Source organism: Heliangelus exortis, chromosome 9 (assembly GCF_036169615.1).
Source record: "Heliangelus exortis chromosome 9, bHelExo1.hap1, whole genome shotgun sequence".
NCBI classification, from domain to species: Eukaryota; Metazoa; Chordata; class Aves; order Apodiformes; family Trochilidae; genus Heliangelus; species Heliangelus exortis.
In genome coordinates this window covers 15,808,932-15,825,881 of record NC_092430.1, presented here as the reverse complement: position 1 = coordinate 15,825,881, position 16,950 = coordinate 15,808,932, and the positions used below count along the sequence as shown (strand labels likewise).

Below are 16,950 nucleotides of genomic sequence, written 5' to 3'. Positions count from 1 at the left end.
GAGGCAGAGCCCCGCTCTGGAGCCCTGCTTGCCATCTGCTGCAGCAGCAGTGGGAGCAGCTCCTCTGTCTGATGGTTTATTTCCAGACACCGCTACAAAAGAAATAAAAAGGGTAATAATAAAAGAAAAGGAACATCCTGGTTCTTTACTCCCTCTTGTGAGTTTCCTGCAAACGCTGACATCCTTTTACTCATTTGAAACAAGCCAGTTATTTATGTCTGAATTTTCATCATTGAACAATAACATTCAGTGCTAGCATTTAATACCATGTGGATCAAATGCTTTCAGCATCTTCTGACCAGCCCCCTTGAGGGAAAACACTGACAACTGCATGATCACATAGCTGTGCCTGTTGTTTGATGAAGTGGTGAGAACAAGGGGACTGAGACTTGCTGAAACTCCTGGCTTCCCTTCCTAGCCCAACCTCTGATTTACTGGATAAGCACTCTTTGGGGCAAGCAACTTCCTAGCAGGCTGTTTTGGACTCTGTAAAAAGGGAATTAAAGAAGATCCTTTTCCTTTTCCTTTTCCTTTTCCTTTTCCTTTTCCTTTTCCTTTTCCTTTTCCTTTTCCTTTTCCTTTTCCTTTTCCTTTTCCTTTTCCTTTTCCTTTTCCTTTTCCTTTTCCTTTTCCTTTTCCTTTTCCTTTTCCTTTTCCTTTTCCTTTTCCTTTTCCTTTTCCTTTTCCTTTTCCTTTCCTTCCTCTTTGCAAGAGGCATGGGAGTGGTTAAGTACATTTAAGTTCCAGAAGTATTTGGAGATCCTCAGGTGGAATAGAAGTCAGAACAGAATGATTTAAAGGAATTTTTTGAACAAAAGTAGTTTTGGGATGGAAGACTAAAAATGCAATAAATTTTAAGTGGCAATAAATAATTTGGCATTTGCCCTGGAGTGTGAGCAGATGTGGTTTCACAGAAACCACTGGATCTACACCTGCTTTGAGTTGGTTTTGAACCTGGAAATCTGTTATTTGTAAAATAAAGAGCATGGCTTTGAGATACAAATGTGAACAGGCCAGTTCTGTCATTTTCTGGGCCTGCAGATTCTCATCTAGAGGTGGGGGTAAAAGGTAGTGTTTGTATGCATGGGAGCTCTCTCCCTGTGCCTCTCCCAGCCCTGGTTGCTCTCTATGGGAAGCATCCAGCTTACGGGGGATAAAAAATTTCAACCAAAAAGTTTCTATAAAGATAAGGGACACTGAATTAGTCAGCAGCAGTGCTTCACCTACCTGACACCCAGCTGATCCAGAACATTGGGAGCTACTCTGTTTGCTCACTGCTCCCTCCACGGTGTTGGTGGGTAGTCAGGATGGGGATGCTCACCTTGGTCAGTGTGGGATGCTCCAGATGTGTGCTCCAGCCACAGCCCTGCCCAGAACCACGCTGAGACAAGGGCTCTGCTCCCCAGCCTCCTATCAGAGCAGGTGCACTTTGTTAATGAAGGTATTCTGAAGGGTTTGATTCTATCTCTGGCTCATTTCAAAGCATCCCTCTATTGAGAGGTTCCACACCCATAGCCCAGGATGCCTTACCCTGGGGCTTTCCTCTAAATTTAAACTTTCATGGCTAATGCTATTAATTTACCATTTTCAGTGTAAAAAGTATAAAAGCCACCAGCAGCAGCATGTTCAGGAGGGGCTGCAAATACTCCCTGGCTGGACTCTGCTTTTTGCTGCTTTATTTATGAGATAATTTTCAGCTCCTGTGGAGTGAGCTGCCTCGGAGGGGCACAGAGACTTATGGGGACCCACTCAGCACAGGAGGCAATGGAAGCTCCTAGCAGAAATGTCCAGCAAAGGGGACTCCAGACCCTACCAGGGTTTAGAAAGTCACCCCTTCCCCCCTCAGATACACAGCATCTCTATTTAACAAGTAAATACTCAACCCTCTTTTAATTAACACCATTTGTTTACTTAGACCATGGCTGCTAATTTCAGGGGCATCAGTTTTTGTTGTGGTTGTATTTTGTGTTTGGTTTTTTGGTGTTTTTTGTTTTGGTTTGGTTTTTTTGGTTGGTTGGGTTTTGTTTTGATTAGATTGTATTAGATTTTTCCAAAATAAGATTCATATTTTGATCTGAAGGGTCTGCCACTGGCTTGGTTTGCTGAAGGAGAAGTTACTCTGGCTCTAATGAGCTCAAGTCTGACAACAACCACAGTGCAGAAGGGAAAGTCCCACTGAAATTCCCCTTCCTTCCCCACAGTTTTCTGTGATTTTTTTTTTGGCATGAGTGCATTGCCTTAGAGTGCCTGGACATTTTCATTATAGGTGAGCAAAATTTCAACTCATTTGTCTACCAAATTAGAGCAAGGCAGGGGATGAACAGTAATAAAATTCCTCTTTGTTGAAACAGACCCATTCTTGCTCATTTGGAGAAAAAGAAGAGCCTCTTGTGTTTGCATGTGTTTTGATTTTGATACTGCTCAAGCCTGGTCCCCATCCTCTGTGAAGTTCTTAGGATATTTGTATTTTATTCCAGTGGGAGGGGAATCCATTGGCAGAAGGTGGTTTAAGACCCTGGGTATTTAATATTTTTTTTTGGAGGGGGGGGAGGAGAGGCAGATTGGAGGGAGCAAGAGTTGTTTGTTAATAATTTCTGTTGTTCTAAAGGAAAATTTTCTGCTTATTATCTCACAAGCTTTTATCTGGTGCTGAGTCATGGAAGTGAGAGAATGTGTAGGCGTCTTAGCATAAGAGAGAGTAATTCTGTCATTTACATTTTACAGACAGTTATGCTTTCCAGAAAACTTTTTGTGGGTTGCAAAAGTGATTAATCTGCTGCTGAAACTGTCAAAGGAGGTTTTCTGTTTAAGAATTTTTTGAAAGAAAGACAAATGTGTTTCTACTTATAGGAAATAAAAAGGTAGAAATTGAAATGAAAAAAAAAAAATCATACTGAAAAAACAGACAAGAAAATGTTCCCATTCCTAATGATATTTTTCCTCCTTTTTATGTATCTACCCCTCTGTCTCTCAGCCTATATATCAATTTGTCTGTCTCATGGAAAAACTGTGTAGACTTTGATAGATACAAAACTAAATATAGTAGAATTACAGCTGAGTTCTTCATTATCAATTCCAGCTGTTAAAAATATCATGGGATCAATTTAAAATAATTTGTATTGTCTCTTATAAAAAAAACCCAACCCTTTTTTATCAGTTTCCTCTTCGTTTTCCATCAGACTGTTTAGCTTTTATCATGTTTTAGGCTTTTTCTGCAATCTTGAATACTACTTTTTTAATGAAGTCCAAAATCCTCAATTAAATATTTCTCTGCGTTAGAATAAACTTTTTCTGTCCTTTTCCTTCTTCCTTTATTCATGTTTATTTTTTTTACTCTTTTCCATCTTTTCCTCTTCAAAAATAATAATAAAAAATGGACTTAAAAATTTAAGGGGGAGAGAGAATTAGCCTGGCTTAACCTAAGTTATAACAATTCTGTTGAGAGGGCAGTGACTCATTCAGAGAATTCAGCAAGTCCAGAAGGGCTAACATGACACTTCTGAAAGCTTATAGAATGTCATTGCTTTGTGTTTTAACAATTGGATCCTGCAGTGAATTCTTGTGGCTTGTTATGGAAAAGAATTTTTTTTATGACATGCAATGCCAGGATGCCTGCTATGCATTTTTAATTTATTTTTTTTTCTTAAAACACAAACATGTCATGAACTGCTAAAAAAAAACCAAAACAAACCAAAACCAAAAACAAACCAAGCAAAAAAAAAACCCTCAAAAACCCCACAAAAACCCAGGTATTTCAAATTAGAAATTTGATACAATTTAATTGCAACAAAATTCAGACCCAGATTTGAGTTCTCCCCACTCCCCTCGAGTTTGGATTTGAAGCTTAAACTGAGCTGTGACAAACAAGAATGAAAGCCATGAAACTTCATTTTGGATCCAAAATTCCTTGCAGTTTTTGGGCATCCACTGCTGAGTTTTGGAGAGCGTTGAGCCCTTGTTAGAATATTGTTGAAGCCAAGCTGCTCAGAAGGACTAAATTAATATTCCCTAGTCCCAAAGCTTTTAGCATTTAGTACTCCTGCCCGAGGGCCAGAAAGTCACTGTTGCAAATTCTGAAGTTAAAAATGTCAAAATCAGTTAGGCAATAAATCCCAGTAGCCATCAGTATGCACTTATACATCTACCACAAGGAAAGAAGTGAGGAGAGAGGGAGGATATGTCTGTTTGTTTTGAATTAGCACTCTTGGTTTTGATTCTTAAATGCAAAATGTTTGTGGATGGGGGCACAGGTCAGAGTGCACAGCTGGGCTGGTCAGTGCTGCTGCTTTTTTGTGCCGAGATGGGTGCTTCAAGGTGCTGAGGTTCAGTCCAACACAGGCTGTATTTAGCCTTGAATATTTGATTTCATTCACGTTGCAGCTATATGAATTGCCAAGATCTCCTTAAATGTTGAGTTTAAAGCAAAGCTAGATGACTATTACCTGGAAGAGGTTAGGTCCCTAGGATCGTTGCATTCTGCATAGAAACCTCCCCAGTGGGGAGAAAACCCCTCCAAGTTCAGAGGGATTTATATGCCAAATCCTGATCTGCAACAGCCACTGGGTTTGGACTAAATCTGCTGGAGTTAACAGATGTGCTTACGCTGGCACCAGTGCCACTGAGATCAGAATCTGGCTTGATATAAGGCACTTCTAAAAAAATGAAACTCAAGCAGCAAGAGGTATTGAAGAATATTCTGGTTCTCAGCTATGACTGTGATCCTTAACGGATAACCTTAACCCGCGCAGCTCAGCAGCCATGGAGCCAATGTCTTGGGATACCATTTTGGTCTAGGAACAGTGTAAGCAAGGAAAAATATAAGTCATAATTCAGTCAGGTTTATTAGGCAATTGTTGATGAAATTTGCCAGTTTTTTTTTTTTCTTCTTCCCTAAAACTGCTAATCTTGGAGGACCTTGGCATAGGAGTAAGCCTGGTGTTCAACCGGTACATGAGACTAAGCTGCACCAACAGAAATGGACAACTTACTGGTATATACCCTGTTCAGCAATATCAGTCATGAAAAATACGACTCTTCTGTTCAACTTAAGAATGAAGAGAAGGTTTTTTTGTTCTTTGGTTTGTTTTGTGTGTGTTTTTTATTAAAACTTACAATGACTGTGGTTTTGTTTCCTGAAAGCATATTTAAGGAAGCTGGATTAATTTATAGTGGCATTTGAAACAGAACCAGGCCTGGTGAGGCAGTGGATTTGATATTTTTTTACACAGCCTTTCTAGTGTGATACTGTTATTATTCTAAATTTCTATCAGTGCATCTTTTGAGTGAACACTTCAGTAAGTATATGTTTAATGTAATTATGTTTTTCAAAAAGAGTGGAAAATAGTGGGGAAATCATTATTATTATTTAATATTTTAATTTTAGAGTATTCTCTCTGTGTTGTTTTATACTCAAGTATTTTTGTGATACAGATGGTATTTTTTCCTGTGCTATAAATTAATTCTCTTTCAATTTCCTGACTTGTAACCTCGTGTTTTGACTAGACATGTTACATGTACCGTGGTGTATGTATTTATATACCTATAGAAGAATTCAAAAAGCCACAGAAAGAGGAAGAAACCTTTCCAATCAAATAGATTTCTCCACATCATCCTTGGAGTCTGCAATATTGTGGAAAGACTAAGGTAGTGGTGATAACCTGGGCAGATAGATAAATGAGGAAATGTTTCACTCCACTTCCCAGAAGGAGCCATCTGGGGAAACAGTTAAATTTGACCTTTTGTTGGAGCTCATCAGCCTTTTGTAAAGGTGTACATTTGACCTAAAAGGAAAATAACCTCTCTTTCATAGCTGCCTGTCTTTTGTGTTGGGTTTTTTTCATGAACTTTTTTTTTTTTTTTTTTTTTTTTTTGTGAAGCTCTATAGTTTTTTTTGCAGCTAACCAATGAAGTCACTAACTTGAATAGTTTTGTAGCTCACTAAAAATAATGGTGGAGGACGCTGGGTTCTGGACCTCAAGTGAACCGTAAGAAAGCAGATGTTGTATGAACAGAATTGTTCACTGATGCTTCTTTACTACTATTTGCACAAACTTTAAAATGTGGGAAAGAGATGAATAAAACCACATGGTTTTCACAGGAAATAGAGACAATACTGACATTTTAAAATTTTTATGCCCTGTGGTAGGATAATTTTTTTAATCTGTTTTAATAGTGTTTTGTAATTTCCGAAGATAAATAGGTTATAAGTGCAAGCAATGCAGCAAATGGAATCATAAGCAACAAATAACACAAAGTAAACTAAGTAATGTCCGAGTCCATATTTATTACATATTGTTATATGTGTTTGCATGCACACTCTTTTAAAGTTCTCAGATAAATAAAGGAAGAAAGCTTCCATATTCTGTAAACACTCTAAAATTTTTTAGGAATTTAGTAGGTATATAGAAGCTTTTATAGACTCTTTGGACTATTCTTCAACACATAGGAGAAAATGATAATTTTTCCATATAAGTTTTAGACAACTTATCCAGGAGATTTCATGAATACGTGTATTTTGTTCTGTCAGTCACAGGTGCACATCCCTTCTCCTCATTCCGGCATCTTCCATCATAACTTTTTAATTATTTTTTTTTTTTAAATCATGATTCACATCCATGGATCGCGGCATAATCTGAATAACCCTTCAACCTGCCCACATTTCTCATGAACATGAACTTCTTCTCCATTACGAATAGCAAATTATAGAAGGAAAAAAAAATAGTTTTTCAGTCTGTGATGGTGTAATTATGAGACTTTAAGTTTCACTAGTTTAGTAATAGCTAAAGTCATAAATAATTTGCTTACCCAGAATTCTTATTTATAGGAGGCTGGGGGCTTCCCCATTGTCAGGCAGGGATAAATTTGCCTAAATTAAACAAGGAGAGTGTTCAGCCTGTTAGAAGGGCCCAATTTGCTGAATGGAAATGCTTGGGCCATTCCTGCATTGCTAAGCCTTAGAGAAGGTGCTCCTTAGGGAGCTGAGTTTCACTGCTCCTTGCACATGGGGACTTGGCTTCACGTGGTACCACTCTCCTCTTTTTGTGGCCATCTGTTTTGGGACTGTACTCAGTAGTTCTGCATTTTTGTGTAACCAAAGGACTGTGGTGCAGAGCTCTTTATGTCATTTAACATTGAGTCAATGTGCCACCAATTCAGATAGTGCAGTGACTGCTGTTGCCTGTTCCTGAGGTCCAGGTTGGGGCAAATTTGTCATTTTAGTGATGAGAATGGGAAATCACAGAAATATTCCAAGGTGGATTCAGAAAACTTGTAACTTCTCATGTGTTTTTGACACAGATATTTCTTATGATGATATCTGGTGTTCTTTCTATGTGAAGTTGCTTCTGCATTTCAGTTGGTCAAGTGGAATTGCTTAAATAGGAGAGTTTTAACTGTAACTAGCAATTGTAACTAACAATTATTTAAGCTAAAATTATGGTCCTTGACTGTCCACCAGAGGTAGAAGCAATTAGTTCAATTATTTGCTCCTCTTTTAAAGCTGGTCTCTCACACAGGTTTCTCATGAATACCAGATGATAATGTCAGAAAGAGAAATATTAATAAAAAAGTTCATAGTAGTCACTGTAGTGATATTACTGGGATAAACAAATGAAAAACTAAATATGAAACCAAGAAGGAAAATCAGAATTCTTCCTTGGCATATCACTGCTGTGTTTTGGAGACCCAACTTTTCAGACGTGTTCAGGCTCTTTGGAATTAATGGAGTGCTGGAAAGTGGAAATGCAGATTGCCTGAAACGCTTGACACCCGTACTGAAAGCTGAACCGAGTTGTGTGTCTGTGACTGCATGTGTCTGTTTTGAGAGACTGTTTTCCATGACAAAATATTGGAGGTCAACTTATTATCACCTTCTGTGCTCTCCCTTGTGTTTCAAGCCGAGTTGTCACATGGAGTACAAAAGAGGTTGTGAGCAGAAACAATAACTATGTTGACTGCTTTTCACTTATGGTAGCAGCTGAAAAACTGATCAAAGCTCAGGAGCAGTTGTATTTTTGTAACACTTTATAGCTCCTGTTATGTATTGTCTTCATTTGGGAACCAGAGATGAACACTTACTAGATTTTTCCTCTTCTTTTGGTATGATGTCTAGGAGCTACCTATCCATTTGAATACCTTACTAGCTCCTGGTGATCAAGCCAACAAGCTGAATCCCATATAAACACGTATGGAAAGTATGAGTGTGGCTACTGATCCATGAACAGCCCATGCCTTCATGACACTCACTTGCCAGCTATAAACTAGAAATGAGAGAATGATGAAACTGTGAAGAAAGCTTCATCTGATTATAAATGTAAATTCACTGAGAGTTTTAAGGGTTTGCGTCAGACTTAAAATTCTTGGACTGGATTCTAAGGACATTTTGTCACCTAAAGAAATCTGTGTTAGCAGCTTAGCTGTGTGCACCACCACATTGCAGCAGTGGAAAGGGGACTGATGGGTCCTCAGTGTGCTTGCCCCACTCTCTGAACATTATAAGGAAGGCCAGAAATTCCTGTCTATTGAAAATGTCTCAGGTATGCTGAATGGAGGCAGTGCATCTGCCCAGCATCTCTGGATATTCAGCAGTGCATCTGGAGCTCTACCAGGACTCCAGGAACCTGAAAGTCCCAAATGAAAGGCCAGAATTCCCTTTTTTGCCCAGAGAATGTCTGAGACAGAAAAAAAGGATATTTTCGGGGGAACCTGGCCAAATATAATCACTAGGAAGGCAGCTTGCTCAACTGCAGAATTTTAAGTCAGCAGGAATTAGATTTGCCTGGACATTTTGCAGGCACCTAAAAGCCCATATTTCAAATCTACGTATTTGATTTTTCTCCTTCCCAGACTGAGGGGAAGTGGAGAACTGCTACCTCAGGAAGGAGGGAGTCTCAGCCCAGTCACTTCTCCTCACAAGGCAGCAGCTCCAGTTCCAGTGGGAACCACTGCTCAGCACAAAGGTGGAAAAGGCAATCCACCCACATCATCCCCCTCCATATGCTGGAAATTCCTTTACAGCCAGTCTTGTGTTGGCTACTGGCTACAGAGGGTGGCAGGGTTCTTGCTAATCATCTGAGCTGCTGACACTCATTTCTAGCTCTTGCTGAGCTTGAGTGGCAGTGCACTTAATGCATAGAAAAGGTATCTATGCCTCTTACAGTCACATCAATATTAACTGCTCATTGTGGAATTTATCTCCACTAACTTGTGCTGCCTAAATATTCAGTGACTTGTCTTGGCTGGCTTTATGCTTCTTTTACAGTCAGTGGAGTGAAGTAGATTCCCCCAGTTGATGATTCATCTCCCCTGTTCTAGGCTTCAGTATTAGAATGACCCCGCAGAGATGCATTTTGCAGAGAGCTTTAGGCACCTCGAGCTAGCTGAGGTGAATGCCAGTCTGTAGTGTCAGGAGAAGCCAAGTTAATTTTCCGCTCTTCATTGCCTTTCCCACCCAGGCCTCCAGCCAGCATCACCACTGTGCAATACTTAAAAGATTTCAGCTGGCATATGCCTGGGCTGACCCCACGTTTCCATTCAGCTTGTGCTGGTGGACCATGCAGAAGAGTGGCTGAGTTAGGAAGAGAGATGCTGTGCCAGCATGGTGAACTGGCAGCCCTCTGGGAATGCTGCATCCTGGTTTCAGCATGCCAGTGTTGCCAAGTTTCTGCCTTTCGAGGAAGAAAGGTTGTTTCATTCCTACCCTGGAGAAAAAAGTGACAGATATCCTTGAAAAAGGCAACTGTAGCTAGAGTTGTGGTTCTCAACCTGTGCACTGCAAACCCCAGGGGTCTGTGGATCGCTCCTCAGGTAACTAAGAAGAATTCAGTGAAAGGTAACTTAAAAACCCATGTTTATTGTCAGTAGATTAAGTCTCTCCATAATGGAGCTTGTGTCTCCTGAAAAACATTTGGGGGCTGCAGAGCATAAAGATTGAAAACCACTGAGCTGGAGTAATGTTGCTTTATATGTGATAATTTGACAGCTAAAGGGCTAAGCTGTTCAACTGTACCTTTATGAAAAATGGCTGGAGAATTGAATAGAGTGTGATAAACTTTGTGTTGGCATTTTTGATCCAGTCTGTGAAAATGAATAACTGAAGGGATTCTATAGAACATACTCTACAAATGCACAAAATGAAGGGCCAATAAAGTTCTTTTTGTAAGGTTTCCAACTGATCATACAGAATCATGCTCCCACTGTAGACTTTAGTTATCCTCTACTCTTCTTAAAGACTTAACCTTGACAAAAAGTATAGACTTATAGTCAAGTAGCAGTGGAACAATAGGTTTCATCCCTAGAACCTTTGTGAATACTTTTTAGTTGTAGGTATACCCTGAATATAAGATCTATGTAACTAATTTTTACAGAATGAAGAATCACACAGATACTCAGGACTCTGGGTTTCCCCAGTGTAGCTTTGTATCCAGACACCCAGCTTTGACAGTCAGACTCCTGTAACAGCACAGACTTCTCGTATGATGGCTGGTACAAGAAACTCCTGCAAATGCTTATAAACTTTCTCTGCATTTAAGAAGACAAAGCAGGAGTTAGCAAACATAATGATTCTTCTCATGGCTATACATGGTAACTTTTTAAAGGGGAAGTGTGTTGGGGTTTTCTTTTTCCTCACATTTTCCTCACACATTGATTGATTCTCACTTGATTTTGTCAGTATTAGTTCACCTTTATTTGAACTGCTAGATAATTCATTTGTAGAAGAGGCAGTACATTTAGGTACTTCCATCTGTGTTTAAACAAGGCTCTTGTGCTTTCCCCATCAAGAAAAAAACATTTTGTATTACAATGCTTGTGGTAGATGAGGTTCTGAATTTAACTCCTTCCTATTCTAGTTTCTCTTAACAACTCTGCATTATCAGCACCTGGGGTTTCTAGTTTACTCTCTCTTTGCAAATAGGAATTTGCAAGAAGAGATTGATGGTAAGTAGCGTGGTTCTAATTTGCACTTGTGAAGTATGTCAGACAGTTTCATCTAGTGCATGGTGAGCAGAGGAAAGCCTGTCTTCCTCTGAAAACTGCCTTTAGAAGATATCAGAGAGTGTGTTTGACTGCAATAGTCACTTGCAAATGCAATATGGTTTTGATATGAGCTGTCCAGGAGCTGCTGGAGGAAAAAATGCCCACACTCCTATGAATCCAGTCTTTGTCTTTCTCCTTTCCCTTCTCAAATTTCTACTTGTTTCTCTGCTTCTGGGCTGTCACTTTTATGTGCTTTTGTATGAGTCTACTTTGTTGTGCTCGTAAAAGTTCTGTAGACTTATTTGGATGAAACATTTGTGACAGTCACATGTTTTTTTGGGACTATACCCTGTGATAGGTAGCCCTTTCCAGCTTTCTGTTTGTCACTTCCTCTCCATCTACCTGGTGTCTATATAGTCTTATCCATCACTCCTATCCTCCCAGTGCCTTTGAGACATCTGTTGAAATCACTCTTCCCCATGGTATCTGAGTACCCTTTTCTCATCTTTCTGCCTATCCTCAGAGTAGGACTCTTGTCTATAGTTCATGTGCCTTTATAAAGTCTTTTTTAAATCCACCAATAAGCCTGGGGTGATATTTGAGTGCATAGCTGGACATGCAGAATGCTGGACTGTCACCACAGTTCTGTCTTCTGGGCAAAAGGGCAGGGGATTTACAGGGATACCTCACCTGTGCACTTGCTCAGGAGCTGCAGCCAATGTTCCTCTTTGCATGGTTGTAAATCATCAGCGCCACAGAAGTGTTAGATTCCCTCTAACCTGTCCCACTTCTCTACTGCCCCACAGCCTTACATCCTCTTCCTCCCCCTAAAGCCCAGCTTTCATCGCACACTTGCCTAGCACCCTCAGAGGAATTCAGAATGAGTCACAGAGGGGGCCTCTAGGGACTCCTACTGATGCAAACTTCCTCCTCCTCAAGGCAGTCTGTGGTTTGAATGCCACAATGCACCCGGTACTTGTTAGCTCAATCCTCTGCTCTTCAGCTGATGACAGAGTTGGGTCTGTGGCACAGGCACCCCCAGCTTGCCGCCTTCCTTCACGGGGCTCCAGTGCAGAAGAGGCATTCTCTTTGCAGTGTCAGATGTGGGAGCTGCTTAGTCTTTCATAGTGCTACTCAATAGGCAGTGAAGGGTTTTTTGGAGGAAGGGGTTATTATTCATTCTTAAGGTGTACTCCAGACAGGAGAATGGCACTAAATTATGTATTCTATGGGTCCTTATATGTAAGGCTTAAGTCCCCCAGTTCTAAGGGCAGAATAGGCTTCCACCTTCCAAGAGCTTTACTTGTGGTCTGTCATCACCTGCTTCCAGAGCCTCAGGTACATCATTCAGGAACACTAGATGTGATGAATAGGGCTCTTTTATATTGTTTGGGTTTGGGTTTTCCCTGTCCCTCTGATAGGCCATTGCTTTAAAACATTATCTACCTTCTCTCTTCACATTAAAAAAAAAAAAAAAAGCTTTTCTAGTGGTAATTACACAGTGCTGTGTTGTGGACCTTTCATCCCATTACAATAAGTGCACAAACTACTGTCATTTACAAGAATAAAAAAAGTGAGGAAATGGGAAAGTTTCTAGCACTCTCAGCCATAAATGCCAAGCTGACATGGGAGAATAATTCCAACAGAAAGCACATTTTTTTGCAGTGAGCACTGGCAAAGTTGAACTGTGAAGCAGGGATGGAGGAATTCTTGCTTCTCATAAGGTGTTTTGGAAAAAGAAGAATCAGGCAATATTAAGGGGAGGCGACTGCCCCTTAACCTGTTTCTGCCCTTGCAGCTCAGCTGAGTCATGCTTCAGATCATTCTTGCTCTTAGTCTCAAAATCTCTTCAGTCTGTCTGTGTACTGCCTTGTCATGGATCTCTTGGCAAGGCCAGCGTTTGGACACATTGAGATGTATTTTTCTTCAGCAGAAATTTCCTGCTTTATTATTCCCCACCTCTGCTCACACATCTTCTACCCATTTCAAAACATATTGATACTCTTCTTTGCCTGTTTTTTTGTTTGCTTTGGGTTTTTTGCACATTTTTAGTGATTCTTTATGGGAAGTGTACTCTCATGGGAAGTTTGCCCTGAAGGTGTGATTGCAGGAGTAAGGTCTGTACCTGTGCATCAGCAAGAATATATTTGCACATCACTAGGGAAGATCTACCAGTTGGGTAGTAGAGCTTCCATATTTCTTTGGTAGTCTTGATTGTGGGCTGTGGACTAAGATTTGATTAGCTTATTCTTATCTCCCTTTTCTTCATATGTGGTGATTACCAAATGTTGTTGGGGGAGGGTCTGTCTCCCACTTTAATGTGGGAGGTGAGTTTGGTACCCTAGGAGGTGCCACCCAGGGAAATGGATGGTTGAAGCTCCTCCCCAGTCACTGGTCCAGGCTGGTTTGGCAGCAATTTATTGCCACCACCTGCTGACCAGGCAGAGGATTTCTGTGGCCCAGGTAGAGCTTGTGCTTGTGGTGTCCCAGTGAGCCCCCACTGTTCTCTCCCCTGTCGTGTGGCTCTAGCAAGAGTGTGACGAGGCAGTAGGTCAAGGTAAGACTGCCTGCATAAAGCAGGGGACAAATGCAAGACTGGTCATTTAAAGAAAGGTGGCACATGCTTTAGTGTCCACACAACCATCCGTGAGGGCTGAGCTGCCTTTGGGCTGCTGTGAACTTGTAGAATATCAAGCATATCACAGGAAAGCTCAAGCCCAGTGACAGAAGTTGAGATGAGATATAACTTCATAGAACTATGGTGTTAGGTGCAAAAGCAAAGAAATACTGTCAAACTGCATGTCTTCACTTTAATGCATCTCTACATAGGAAGGCATAAAATTCAGTTACTCTTTCAGAAAAAAAGGAAAACAGAGAAGCAAGAAATTTCACATAATCCTAAACTTCAGAAATTCAAATTTGGTCTTCTTTAGCTTTGTGAGAAGGTTTAGGTGATCATCAGTGTTTGGTGATCTTCAGAAACTATTTCAGTTAGTTCTTTAACAAAGATGTCCTTTCACACCAGTATTTTTGGACACAGGATTTAAATAAGGTATGCCAGGCAAGTACATTAGAAGGATGTATGATGCCTATTAAGACAGTGTCACTGCACTAAATCTTCATTTGGTGGCCGAACCACAGGGAGCAGTGACACTTGTGCTGCTGTGCCTGGGGTGCTGGTGCAGGGTTACATGACTGCCGTGCTGGGAGCTGATTTGTGAAGCTCTCAGGAATCCTGCCCTACTTTCTGCCCTTTGATGATCCATGTGTGACATTTGCCTTCTCTCTGGGGTCACTCCAGGCTTTCAAACATCAGGGCTTAGAAGCAGAGACAGGGACACAACACCTTGGTATATTGCTTTGATCCAAGTTAATTCTTACAGCTTGGGAGCTGTTATTAGGCCTTTTTTGGGTTTTTAAAGGAACTCCTGTATTGGAGGGCAGTACCCTACATGTGCTCTAGGGACCCAAAGAATTCCATGCTTTCATAGAGGGAGTGTCAAAACACTCCCATTTTCAGAGGAAAGCTTGAGTTTTCCTCTAATTATTCTCCCGAGAGTCTCCCTTTTTCTTGCGTTTATTGCTTTTTAGTTTGCTTGTTTGGAGACAGAAGAGAAAATTCCAAGAGACAAAACACTGTGCATGGCAGTTCTGCTCTGCTACTGCAGTGCCGTCCCTGTTCTGTCAGAGCTGGGAAAGGCTGCTGTTGCATTTTATAACGTCTGACCTCTGGTACATTCCTGCTTTCCTAACCCTAACATTTGCTGTGCAAATGTTACCATAAAATCTCCATTTCCACTTAACCCTTGGCTGCCTAGTGGCCTCTCCTGCTGATGCTGTGACTTTCTCTCTTTACATTCCAGGGCTCTGGAACTTCAAGCAGCTCTGCTGCCACCACCCCGTCCGTGTCCACCCCTGTCACTGGCCATAAGCGGATGATCATTCCCAACCAGCCTCCCCTCACCGCCACCAAGAAGTCCACTGCCAAGGGCCCCGGGCAACCGGCGCCCATCCCGGTCACTCCCGTCGGCACTCTGAAGCCGCAGCCAGTGCCAGCCTCCTACGCCACGGCCTCCACCCCCAGCCGCCCGGCCTTCAACATCCAAGTGAGGACGGCCCAGCCCAGCCCTCACTACCAACCACCCGCCCCGCAGCCTGGGCACTATGGTAGCCTCGGGCCTGGGCAGCCCTATGCTCCCCAGCCCGCCCGCCCGCCTGGAGCCCCGCACTATGGCCCTCCACAGCCCCATGGGCCTGACTATGGCTACGCCCCGCAGCCCGCTCGGCCCTCAGAGCCTGCCTACGGCTACGCCCCTCCACAGGGCCGCTACCAGGACCCCTACTATGGGGGGTATGGGGGGAGGAATGGCTCCGAAGCGCCCTACGTGCCACAGAGCTCCTGGAAGGCTGAGCCAGCATATCCTGCTAGTAACACCGTGGGCCAGGCTCACCCTGGGCTCTACCAGCCACCAGGCACCAAGAAGACCTACATCACCGACCCAGTGCTGGCCCCACAGCCACCCATGCTGCAGCAAAAGGTAGGAGACACAGGCACTTGCTGGAGGAGTGCAGAGCCACGCAACTGAACGTGCTCTGGGACCCTCCCTGAAAGGCAGCATGGGAGGTTAAATGGTGACTGTAGGGATTTTGGGCACATCTCCCTCCACATGGCTTCTTAAAAGCTGGAAATAAGGAACTCTTGTCTGCTTTGAAAAGAGGCTTTTGTGAGGGATTAGAAATGCTGCCAGCTTCGAAGGGTGAGGCAGTGTGATGTGCAGAGGTGCAGTGTCACCCTGTGGGCAGGAGGGAGGTTTTGTCCCTCTGACATGTACCTGAGGAGCTCAGTGGCTGTGCCTCTGTATGGTGTGGTTGTACCTTCCATGCCCTACCAAGATCAAATGAGAGGTTGGGTGTGAGCTGTTACTTCATGTAAATATGGACACCTCTGGTTCACCGGACAAATCCTTCCTCTTCTCAGGCAAACAGGAGGTACACAAGAAGCTGGTTTTGATTGTGGTTCAGAGCAATTGTGGAGGTTGACCTCTGGTGTGTCACTGTTCAAAAATCACTTCTCGCTGAAACCACATGGAAATGAGTTTCCACAGAGCTCAGCTTTGATTCTCCTCTCAGTTGATAGTGTGTCAGGGTGGCCTCCATCCATTTGATGAACTGGTGCCAGACCTCATAAATCAAAGCTGATTTGAAATAGAATGTTTAACTGGTCTGCCTAGATCCTCCACCCAAACTTTGACCCTGGCTGGCTTTTGTCACTTCTGCTGGTGGTCTTCTCTAATGTGGTTCTGTGGGGAGACCACAGGTGTTTTAGCTTTGTGGGGTCTTGGTAGTGTATGACAAGCTTAGGCTTCAGCAGAGGGTTAGGATGGCCAAGCCTACATGGGGAGTCAATGACGCCAGCACTGCCCATACCCATCCTGATTTGTCTCAGCACATCTCTTCTCTTCAGCTTCTAGGTGTTCACAGGGTAAGAGGAGGAAGCTTCTGAGACATAACAGCAAGCCTATCCTTTTGGAATTTTTTCACTAGCAGCACACAGACTGTTTTCCCAAAATTTCAGATTTCCTGACACTGTGAACTTTTGAAGAGAATTTAGAGAAGGCAATAACTTACAGAAATCCTTAAAATATTATCTTCTAGGAGCTAAGAAACTGCTTATTCCCTTTTCTTCTCCTTCGTTACCAGGAAGCTAGGTCTGGGCAGAGAAGAAATAAATCCTCAGCTCTGCAGATACTTGGTACAGAGCTTAGACTGGAAAGTAGTGAAAGACACATCATTTACACATAGCCTTAACTGGTGTAAATTGTTGTGGTTCCAGTGAAGTCACTGAGGAAATGCTGAGGTATAATAAACCCATATTTAGACTTCTATAGATACAAGTAAGCTTATATATACAAAAAATTTTAAAACTTTAGTTCAGTTGGCATCTCTATGGAAACCCAAATCATCTTGAACCACAAA

General features: G+C 42.1%; 1 protein-coding gene across 6 annotated transcripts in view; it reads left to right on the top strand.

Moving 5' to 3' along the window:
* The window catches only part of LPP (LIM domain containing preferred translocation partner in lipoma), a 333,750-nt gene that overhangs the window by 191,687 nt on the left and 125,113 nt on the right, over positions 1-16,950 (top strand). For all 6 annotated transcript variants that reach the window (XM_071752337.1, XM_071752336.1, XM_071752335.1 and 3 more), the window contains one exon: positions 14,838-15,512. In XM_071752337.1, coding sequence (XP_071608438.1) covers positions 14,838-15,512 — 675 coding nt within the window. The remainder of the gene's footprint in view (positions 1-14,837; positions 15,513-16,950) is intronic.